Here is an 11,286-nt window from a genome sequence, read left to right on the forward strand (position 1 = left end):
ATTTCTAGTAACAAAGAAAGTTGGAGATAGAATGAGAGGTATCTAGTTTGCAATGGTAATCTAGTAGGTAAGTGGGTGCTTTGCGAGTTCGAGAGGAGTGCCAAACAGCAACTGAAGGGGCTAGTGCAAGAGAAGAAGAAGAGTCTTCTTGGGAATTGGAAGATGAAGATGAAGAAGGGGGCATGACTGAATGATCGGGAGGATGAAGATTTAAGGGAGGGAAAGACTCAGAAATTGGGTGAGGAAGAACAGGGGATGAGGATTCTGAAGAAGTAGGGGTGGATGATATGTGTGGAAAGGAAAAATGGTTTCAAAAGATACTCCATTCCTTGAAACAGAATGAGTGGTTTCCAAGGTCAAAAACCTTGTAACCTTTTATTCCGAAGAGGTATCCAAGAAAGAGACATTTTCTAGTTCGAGGATCGAATTTATGTCGATTTCGAGAGAGTGGAAGCAAAACATAGGCAGCCAGTTATCTCTTCACGACGATCTGGCTAGCTGAACTAGGCAAATGGCTCCAATCAAGCTCAACTTGTGCATTGTAAAAGTGAATAGATTTTCTGAGAGAAAAGGGGAAGAAAGCACGTAAAGGGCGTGTGGACTCTAGGCCTCGCAGAGTTTGGCCAAACTTAGTTAATTGAATCGACAGACACCCAACCTCATCTATTATGGCACTCATTGGACACGACGCACACTACTTTGATTTGTCAATAAATAAAAGCAGACCCTTTGACATGGTCGGTTGAGTAAAAGGGCCATTAATTTGCTAATTGCCATGGTGCAGAAAGGAAGTTCGCTAAAGAATCCGAGACAAGTTCACCAATATTTCTCATGTTCCATCTTTTACACGAGTTCTTAATACAGTCATCATGTATAGCTATCAATTATCGACAATTTTAATGCATTGACCAAGTGATTTTAAGTCGTCATTTTCTATTAGATGAAATGGGTATGGCAACTGATTAGAGACCCATGCATAAAAACCTTAAAATTCGAGAATCTTAAGAAACTAGCACAAACCAATCCAGCATAAAATTAAGAAACATGACCTAAATTCTACATGTTTTTTTTTTTTTTTGCAATTCAAGAACGACATCAAACACCAAACAAAATAATGATCAACGTTTTCTAGAAGCGGGTTCCTTCTGTGAATTGAAATACACGGCTGCAACCGGAAGGCCAAGTTCGTATTGAGCGGCAAACTGTCGGGCACTAAAGTTGGCACGGGCATTTGGAGGTCGACAGCCCACCATCATCTCACTTTTTTGCTTAAACAGCACAAATGCGTATCGATGAATTCCTATTGGTGGTCGAGGCCCCATGTACGGTACAAATTCTTTCCCTACAAATATCCCAACATACATAACACCATAAATTTCAGTCTTTCAACATTACTTTTTCCTTCGGATACCTTAATTAATGCATAGTATACAGAGAACATATATATATATATATATATATATATATATAGCATGCTCAGTAATAATAACCTTTGGTGGCATCTGATCCCTCTGGGATATCTACAACGATCCTGAAGGAAGAAATAATTAAAATCATGGTTAAAAATGAATAATATTTTCACATTTTTCTTCCATGATCAGCTCTATTAAAGAAAGGGTGAAAAAATATTAACCAATGGAGCCACTCTCTCATTGTTGGTTCACTGGGGCTAGGGGCATCAGGATCAACCATAACCTGTTTATATTAAACAATCGCGTATATCGATTCATACGACAAAAACATGAAAACCCAGATCGACGAAATTAAGAAACATTATGTATAAATAGGAAAGTAAAGAAATTAAGAAAAGTACAAGAGTGTAGAGATTGGTAGAGACGGGGCGAGGAGCAAGAATCTGGACAGAGGGCATGTCGGCGGCGGCAGAGGGCTTAATTTCGCAGCCATTAGCGACCTGTTTGGAGCCGTAATGGACAGTGAAATTGGCAGCCGGAGTGAACATGTCGACCACGTCTCCGATTACTTTTCCGACCACCAGTGGCTCTATTGACCGGGCCATAGTAATTATTGTCGTGCTAGCTAACTTAGTGAGTAGGGTGGTGGCTTGGTCCGGTCTGGTCTCTCAGGGTTCTCTTGCGTTATAAGTTGTCAAATCTACGCGTTTTGAGCATATGTATTATAGATGTGGGAGCGTGACACGTAGTAACTGTTCTTTGATGAATGGGCACGTTGATTTTCCACAATGATAGTGCCGAAGAGACACGTGTTTCTCTTAGGAATGTACGTCGGCTGTCGTTGTTACTGTATCTTGTAAGACTTTTTGAGATGAAAAATATTAGTGCAAATTTACCGCTGAATCGTACCGATCAATCTTACTTATGCATTTAAATTTTGAGAAATGCATCAGTTTCGAATGAATTTTTTTTTATTTAGTGATTAAGAAAATATTTTTTAATAATATTATCAATTTTTTTATTTTTTTTAAATATTTATGAGAATTAAAAAAATATATAAAAAAATTAAAAAAAAATGAAATGTGCTTTTCGAGATATTTTTCATAGTGCTGCTCTTAAATTTTTTTATTTTTTATTTAATGATTAAAAAAGTGATAATTAATAAAATTATATATTTTTTTATTTTTTTAGTAATTAAAAATATTAAAAAAATAATAAATTTATAACTAGCTGAATTGCCAGTTAGCACCATCCTTTTAAGGAGACGTTTGGATTCGTAACTCATCTCAACTCATCTCACTACGTACTATTCATTACTATTTAACAACTTTAACTCACAAATCTCACTACTATTCACAATCCATCTCAACTCATCTTAAAGTGTCCTATATGCAAAAAGAGGACGCACTGAACGCGCTATTGAAATAAATTCTACAATAAAAAATTTCACAGCAAATCTTACCAAACTAAAAAGCTGGGAATTAAACCTTTTTTTTTTTCCCCTAAAGAACTGGTTGTTGTCCTTACCAAGCTCAAGACAAAAGAAAATAACAGATTCTACTAATTACCTGCTCCCACTGAAGTTTAAGTGGGTTGATTTTAAGGTTATCTGATACGTCAAATCAGTGAGTCAGTCCCAGCTCTCTCTCTCTCTCTCTCTCTCTCTCTAATCAACTACAAGGTTTTATCATATTTTGATTTAACAAAATGCTATCCCTTGACAAGATCAGGTATGATACATGGCAATATGTAGGTGGTACGAGTTTCTGGAGCAATTGGACATGTTTTTTTTTTTTTATATGATCAGTTTGATAGTCATCACATGGTATTTGGTTCAACAAGGATATATCCTGATCACTCACTTTATCATATAATACCATTTTAATGCATGTTATGACATTATTTTATGATAAGATGAAACTACCATGCATGCATCTTACCTTTATTTTTGGGCTACATATTTCATTTCAGATAAAGAGTATATATTTGTCGTAAAATATATATTATGTGTTTTGATCATTTCATTTCTTACTGATCTATTCGTTCTTGTAAAAATATGGAACTATCATACTCATGTTTTAGGTTTAAGATCATAAATTTCAACTTTTTTTTCAGCAACTCTCAACTTTGTGAGTTTAAAATATTAAATCCACCTGGAGTCTGGACCAATGTTTTGAATACTGTATTGTTTCAGTCGAGGTATTGAAATGAAATATTTCAATATCGATACCGTTTCGGAATATTTTATATATAAATAAATTATATAAATATATATAAATTATAAATTGTCTAATCAGAATTGAGAGGTCAAAAATATAATTTGAAAAAAAAAAGTAAAGGCCAAAATATTGGCTAATACAGACTGAAACGGCCGAAATTTTGACTGATATAAAACTAAACCCTTCTCTATATTGATTACATTACAAAAACAAAATATTTTAACTGTATTGACCGGTACAGTATAAAATTCAAAACTTTGATTCTAAACTATGCTCCGAAAGGGCCCTTTTGATGTGTCTGAAAATCTGTAATTTTGCAAGAGCCACTTGTAATAGTTCCCGTAAAGGATGAACATGGTTCATTTTTAACCTATTTCAAGCACTGTTCCCTATCAATGCATCAAGCCCAATTACGATGCTGCAATGGGCCGGCAACAATCACGAACTCCTTCGGATTTAAGCTAAATTATAGGAGAATGACAGCCACCCAGCCCACTTTTACTCCCAATTGACCGAATTATTTTTTTCCACCTTGAAAAAAAATAGAAAAAACTAATGGTACGTGGAAGATTTGGATTTGGTCCAAATTGTATGATTCTAAATTGTATTTGAGTATCAAAGAGAAAACCTATTTGTAAGTCTTATTTTTTACAAACTTATTCATAAGCTTTCCAAATTAGTTATGTTAAAAAATGATTGATATTTTGATTTTTTCTTAAAGTTATAATGGATCCCACTATTAGTGGTGTGTTAAGACATTGACTTATATATAACCAAATTAAGTACCCAAAATGATTCTATTAAGAAAAAAATCAGAATGCGATAGACCAATGATAATCTGAATTAATCCAACGATGAGAACCATGCACCATATATAAGATCTAACTGTATAGCATAAAAAACCTCTAGTAAATACAAATGTAGTTTATTTATGGGCATATATATGCCAAAATATATTATTACTTGATTAAACTATTACTTTCAAGATTTCAGGGCTGTTTGGGAATAAAGATGGTTTCATCTCATCTCATCTCAAAATTTCTCATCTCATTTCCTTCCCAAATATCACTTAAATATAAATATTTTTCAATTTCAAATCTTCAACTTCTTCATTTAATCATTACCTAATCATTACAACATTATCAAACTTCCAAACAAAACACAAAAAATAATTCTTTTTTTTTTTTCAAATCTCGAAACAAAACTTATATTAAAAAATTATATTCTAACAATATTTTTAACTTTATAATATTTTTATTCAACTTTTTCTCTCTCATTTTTCAATATCCAATAAAATATCTTAACTCAAACCATTTTACTGTTATTCACAATTATCTCATCTCATCTCATTCTCTAAGGATCCTCTTATTGATATGGTTATACTTTTAAGTTCTACATACCTTATCACATGTTTTTTTTTTTTTTTTTATATGTTCATCACAACCTTAGGCCTCGTTTGAAGCATCGACTTAGCAACCAGGGGGAGATGGACTCGACCGCACTGGGTGATGAGGATGGACTGGGACAGTTGGTAGAGGTGCTCCCTCTTGTATCACCGAGGTGCAAGCGCGGAGCGTTGGCTTAGATAACTAGGTGGGAGATGGCCTTGACTGCGCTAGTTGGCAAAGAGAGACTGAGATACTTGGGAGAGGTGTTCCCTCCTGTCTCACAGAGGTGCGAGCGCAAAGCGTCGGCTTAGATAACCAGGGGGAGATGGACTTAATCACGATGGGGGGTAAGGAGAGATTGAAACGCTTGGGAGAGACATTCCATTCTATATTGCCGAAGTGCAAGCTTGGAGCGTTGGCTTAGATAACCAAGTGTGAGATGGACTCGACCATGTGGGTGGCGAGGAGAGACTGTGACACTTGGGAGAAGTGTTCCTGCCTTTCTGCATTGGCTTAGATAATTCCTGTGACATGTTAGGGAATGGAATGATGAAATATTTTCATTGAAAGATTTGACTTACACGGCTAGATAAGATCTCCCTCTTGGGGAAACTCTCATACAAAATTTTTCCTAAGGTGTTTCGTGTTCCACGGGTGCTGCAACTCCTTTCCGTCAACGTGCTTGAGCCAATATGTTCTTGGTCGATGGCAAGTTGTGACCATGTATGGCCCTTCCCACTATGGATCGAGCTTCTTTTCTTCTTAGGAGGTCACTCCTGTCTCCTTAAGCACTAGATCATCTTCTTTGAAGGACCATGGTCTGACTCTTTGGTTGAATTATAGTTCTGTTTTTTTCTTGCTAGCTACGGCCCTTACCTCGCTTTGCTCTCTCATATCTTCCATGAAGTCCAAATTTATATGCAAACCTTCTTCATTTGTTCCATTGTTTAAATGTTGGACTCTAAAGCTCTGCATACCTACCTCCACTAGGATGACCACCTCGCTCCCTTATACTAGTGCAAAGGTGGTTTTCCTGTGGGGTTTTTAACTGTAGCATGTTACGCCCAAAGGACTTTGGGGAGTTCTTCTACCAACACTCCCTTTTTGGCCGTTAGTTTCTTTTTTAGAATCCCTACCAAGGTCTTGTTGGTCGCCTAGACTTGTCCATTAGCTTGGGGGTGTCTTAGGAAAAAGTATATGGCCTTTATGCTCAGTTTGTTGCAACAGCTCCCTTAATGACCCGAGTCGAACTGTTTTTCGTTGTCTGAGATGCTAACCTGGGGTACGTCGTATCAGCACACCATGACTTTCCACAAGAACCAAGTTAAGTTGGCGGCAATTATTGTCGCAAAAGACAATGCCTATGTCCACTTCATGAAGTAGTCTACCGCCACTAGGATGAACTTTACGCTGGCTTTTCTCAGTGGCATTGGGCCAAGGATGTACAGTCTCCACTGTGCAAACAGCCAGGGATAGGTGATAGATGTCAGCTCCTCGGGCGAGCAATGCAGGATCAGCGCGTATATCTGGCACTTCTCACACTTTTGAACAAATGTTTTCACGTCTTTGAGGGCTCGAGGCCAATGTACAGTCTCCATTGCATAAATGGCCAGGGAGAAGTGATAGACGCCAGCTCCTTGAGTGGGCAATGCAGGATCAACATGTGTATCTAGCACTTCTCACACTTTTGAACAAATTCTTCCAAGTCTTTTAGGGCTCGAGGTCAATAGTAACTGGCTCTCAACACCTTTCCTGCTAAGGTTTTCCCGCTCGAGTGTGTCCCAATACTCCCTCATGTATTTCCGTCGTGGCATGTTGGGCCTCATCTAGGAAGATACACCTAAGGAGGGGGGAAGAGAAACCCTGCTTGTACATTTTCCCGTCAGCCAAGACGAATTGGGCTGTTTTATTCTTTACCTGCCTTGCCTATTCCTTTCAGCTTGGCAACTCTAGAGTGATTAAGAATTGATTTATCTCACAACCAATTCAGGTACGGTATTCCCTATTTCATAGATCTTCATTCCTACGGCCGAGATCCCTAAGGCCTTGGTGACTGCTGCCCATAATAGCTCTGTGTCATCTGTGCCCACTACGACGCGCACCAACCAGTCCACCTGGTAGTTGTCCTTTCAAGGGATTCGTTCGATGGTGAAACCCTGAAAATGGTCGCACTCTTCCCATACTCGTTGCAAATATAGTTGGAGTCTTTCGCTCTTCATCACGTATTTCCCTTCAACCTAATTCACCACCACCTCAGAGTCTGCCATCATCTTCACGTTTGTCTTGCCCAGAGCCCTCACAATGGTGAGATCTGCTAGCAAAGCCTTATATCCTGTTTTGTTGTTGGTAGTCTTGAACCCGTTTTTGTCGAGCATCACGTGTACTCCAACAACCCCTTTACCGACAAAACGAGACATCAACAAAGACGTGCCACTTATTGCCTTTTGGCAAGGTGGTGCATCTCCAGAGGGTCCGGTCATTTTTTAAACGAATTCTAATAGGGCTAGCCCTTTGATAGTTGTTCGGGGGATGTAGCCAATATCGAAATCACTTAGCTTGATCGACCAATTAACTAAACTCTTGGACATGTTTGGGCACTGAAGAACCTTCTTCGATTGTGCTTCTGTTAGGACCTTTAATGGATGTGTTTGGAAGTAAGGCCTCAGTTGGTGGCCATCTTCCACCAGTACGAACACCAATAGCTCTAATTGTGGATATCTTGGCTCCACTCCTCTTAATGCTCTGCTCGTGTAGTAAACCGATCTTTGCGCCTTGCCCTCCTCCTAGATTAGTGCCAAGGAGATGGCAATGGTCGTGACAGATAGATAAAGATACATGGTCTCCCCTTATATGGTTTGGCCTAGAAGGGGTAGGTTAGTGAGGTATTCCTTGAGTTTTCACAAATGCCTCTCCACAATCTTCATTGCACTCGTGAACTTTCCGCAACAATTGGAAGAAAGGAAAGCATTTGTCGGTCGATTTGGAAACAAACCGGTTGGGTGTCACAATTCTTTTTGTAAGCCTTTGTACTTCATTGATGGTGCAAGGCAACTTTATGTTGATCATGGCCTAAATCTTTTTCAGATTAGCTTCGATGCCTTTTTCGAGACCATGAATCCGAGGAACTTTTCCGAACCTACAAGAAGGCACACTTCGCCTGATTACAAGAAGGCACACTTCGCCTGATTGTGCTTCATCCTATACTTCCTGAGGACCGCAAAGGTCTCCTGCAGATCATCAAGATGCCCCTCAGGTTCCTTGCTCTTGACAAAAAGGTCTTCAACGTACACTTCTACATTTCAGCTAATTTGGTTCTTGAATATTCGATTAACCAAACGACATTACCCGGTAGTACTATAAGCCTCAATTTGTAATAAAAGTGGCATTTTCTTCATCTTTGGTGCTCATTTGGATTTGGTTATATCCATAGTAGGCGTCCATAAAGCTTAGCATTTTGTGCACGGCTGTTGAATCCATGATCAGGTCGATGTGTGGCAACATGAAGCTATCCTTTGGGCATGCCTTGTTCAAGTCGGTGAAGTCGACGCACATCCTCCATTTTCTGTTTGACTTTCTCACTAGGACCACATTGGAAAGTCATTCTGGGTAATGGTCTTCCCGGATGAACCTCAGGCGAGTAGCTGGTCTACCTCCTCTACTGTTGCTACGAATTTTTCACACTAAAATTCTGACATTTTTGCTAAACTTTCTGGCCTTAGGATTCACAAGTAGGCAGTGTTCAATCACATCCCAGTTGATTCTAGCATGTCTTCGTCCAAGAAAATACATCTTATTGCTCGGCGAGGAACTGTATCAACTGTGACCTAATCTCACGGGTTATTTTCATTCCTATCCTCACCTTCATCTTGAGGGGTTCATCGGCCTCTCCTTCTTTCAGATTCCTCTCGTCTCGGTTCTCCACCTCTCGAGCGATGAGTTAGAGTGGCAGGGATAGCGCTTGAAAGGCGACCATGCCACAAGCATCTCTACATCAACCTTATGGAGCTTCTCTTCTTCTGAAGCTGGCCTTGTTATTTGTTTCTCTACTCCTGTGGGCGCGTCTTCCTAGGTGGCCGGGGTGGCTTTTTGTACATGGGTCATTCAAGGGCAGGTCACAGTTGGCTTGCTAAAGGCACGCTGATGCTGTTAGATTGAGAAACCATGAACTCCCACAGGCAGCGCCAAATGTTAAGATATGTTTCGTAACTGTCAGCTTCAAACCATGCCTTAAACCTGCAAATGGAATCAAGTGGGATGGTCAGGTGTGTCCGAGACACCTCCAATGCCCAAGTCGGTTGAGGATTTCTACTAGAGAGAGAGAGAGAGAGCGTTTAGGGTGCTTACAAAATGATCCATTTTCTTGCCAACTTTATGCTACTTATTCCCCCTTGTCGAGGTCTTGTTAGCTCAGACTGACATACTGCCACATGAAATGCGGAAACTCTTTGTCTGCAATAGGATCTTTAGCTGGGATCTTCTACTTGTGCTCCATACCAGTGTATTTAATGTGGTGCAGCCTTTTGCCCATTGTTTGGACTAGGACGGGTTGTGGCTTGTATCGGTCTGAGTCCTCTTCCCACGGCCGTGGCCAGGTCCGATTATCCCAAACCCTAGAACATTACAAACACAAGCTCGACCCAATAAAGGGGGAGGGGAAATATTCTCTTCCAACTGAATTAACAGTAAGATTTTAATGATTGGATCATAAATTGTAATTTATGTTTCAAATTTTGAACAAAGTGATAATTTTAGTAATATCGTAGTCGAATTGCAAAATGAGAGATAGTTTAAGACATGAGTAATGCTACATACAGTCGTGGAATGCGCAAATGCCGTAAAGTGATTTTGAAAAAGAGTGAGGTCTACTTTTAAAAAATTACTTTTTTTTCATATGGGTCTCGTATTTATTCCTTTTTTTTGAAAGCGATTGCTCGGCGCTTGCACACTCACGACTGCAACTATCATTTCTCTTAAGATATAAATTCTTCCCATAATGATAATAAAAAATTAGTGCTCGCGCCTTGAACTTGATTAATCTCCAAACACGTGATGATGAGAAATATCCGACCAAAATATTTGTGACATGGCAAAGAAAATGTAATATTTGGATAAATAGTACTATTTATTAGCTATAACTTCTAACCAAAAGATTTTAGTGAGAAATGTTGATAAGAGTTGTAAATATTAATAATAAAGTAATAAAAATGTAATAATATAATATTAAATAGTAGTAAAAAGTAATGAATAGTAATAGAAAGTAGGTAAAAAATAATAAAATAATAAATAGTAATTGAATATTCTAAGAATATATATCTGAGATATTCTTAGTACCCAAACCATCTAGACATTCAAAAAAAAAAAAAATTCCACATTCCCCTCGCTTCTATTACCCACTTGGCCTCTACAATAATGCCAATGGTGTAGACTGCTACGTACTACTGGCATTTTGATGGCTCAGCTTGCATGTTCTCTTTAAAGTAGGAGTCCCTAAGCTATCATTAGCGTGCCAAGAGTAATTTGTCATAGTTTTAGGTGTATGGATGGTGTATTCTCACACCAACTTCTGAATAGAATGAATCACACACATATATATGGGTTCTACTGATCAGCAATCTTAGACCACACACCTGTTGAGAAAAAAATATAAAAAGATAAAAAATAAAAATATACAGGTGTATGGTATAGGGCTGTTGAGTATAATTTTTCTATATATATATATATATATATATATGGGCATTGCCTATATTTAATTATCGGAATTACTAGAATGACATATTTGAATGATCACAAAGGTGTGTACGTACGTGTTTGTCATGTGAAAGCACGAACATATTCTGCAGCCAGTTTTTTTGACATATATACATAGTGAGAGGTCAGGTTTCTTGTCTATCTTAAAAGAGTGTCGTTTTTAGTCTATAATTTTAATGGCAGTTTCGCACCCTTCTACAGGAAAATAAATGGATTATATATAGTCGTTGCACCTAATGCAAAATGTCTTCGATCGTAAATAATGGATGTTGTCCTTGAGGATATAAAATGTACAATATCTATTATACATCTTCATTTATTAAAGGAGACGTGTGTATTAACTCATAAGACAGCTTTGAAAAAACAAAATATAGTCAACAGATGTCTTAATCATGAAACTTAATAATTCAGTGGATCGTTGTGCAGTTTTAGGAGAGAAATTCATCTAATGATCAATACTAAGTTGAGTATTTTGAATAAGATAATTGACATCTTGATTTAGAAAGTCGTGTGTATGAA

General features: G+C 38.2%; 1 protein-coding gene across 1 annotated transcript; it reads right to left on the reverse strand.

Moving 5' to 3' along the window:
• Window positions 1–914: 914 nt before the first annotated feature.
• Window positions 915–2,099, reverse strand: LOC108990590 (protein MOTHER of FT and TFL1-like). Its single transcript, XM_018964596.2, has 4 exons — window positions 1,814–2,099; window positions 1,634–1,695; window positions 1,491–1,531; window positions 915–1,342 (listed from the first exon to the last, which is right to left on the reverse strand). The coding sequence occupies exons 1-4, from the start codon at window positions 2,015–2,017 to the stop codon at window positions 1,119–1,121; spliced, it is 531 nt and encodes a 176-aa protein (XP_018820141.1). The 5' UTR covers window positions 2,018–2,099; the 3' UTR covers window positions 915–1,118.
• Between the last annotated feature and the right edge of the window lie 9,187 nt (window positions 2,100–11,286).

This window comes from Juglans regia, chromosome 3 (assembly GCF_001411555.2).
Source record: "Juglans regia cultivar Chandler chromosome 3, Walnut 2.0, whole genome shotgun sequence".
Classification (NCBI taxonomy): domain Eukaryota; kingdom Viridiplantae; phylum Streptophyta; class Magnoliopsida; order Fagales; family Juglandaceae; genus Juglans; species Juglans regia.

Bases quoted from the DNA above. Each gene is read 5' to 3' on its own strand.
- LOC108990590 (XM_018964596.2), bottom strand. From the start codon at position 2,017: ATGGCCCGGTCAATAGAGCCACTGGTGGTCGGAAAAGTAATCGGAGAC. The intron at 1,532-1,633 runs GTTAATATTTTT...TTCTTCCTTCAG, and splicing joins ATGAGAGAGTGGCTCCATTG to GATCGTTGTAGATATCCCAG. The intron at 1,343-1,490 runs GTTATTATTACT...GGATATTTGTAG, and splicing joins GGGATCAGATGCCACCAAAG to GGAAAGAATTTGTACCGTAC.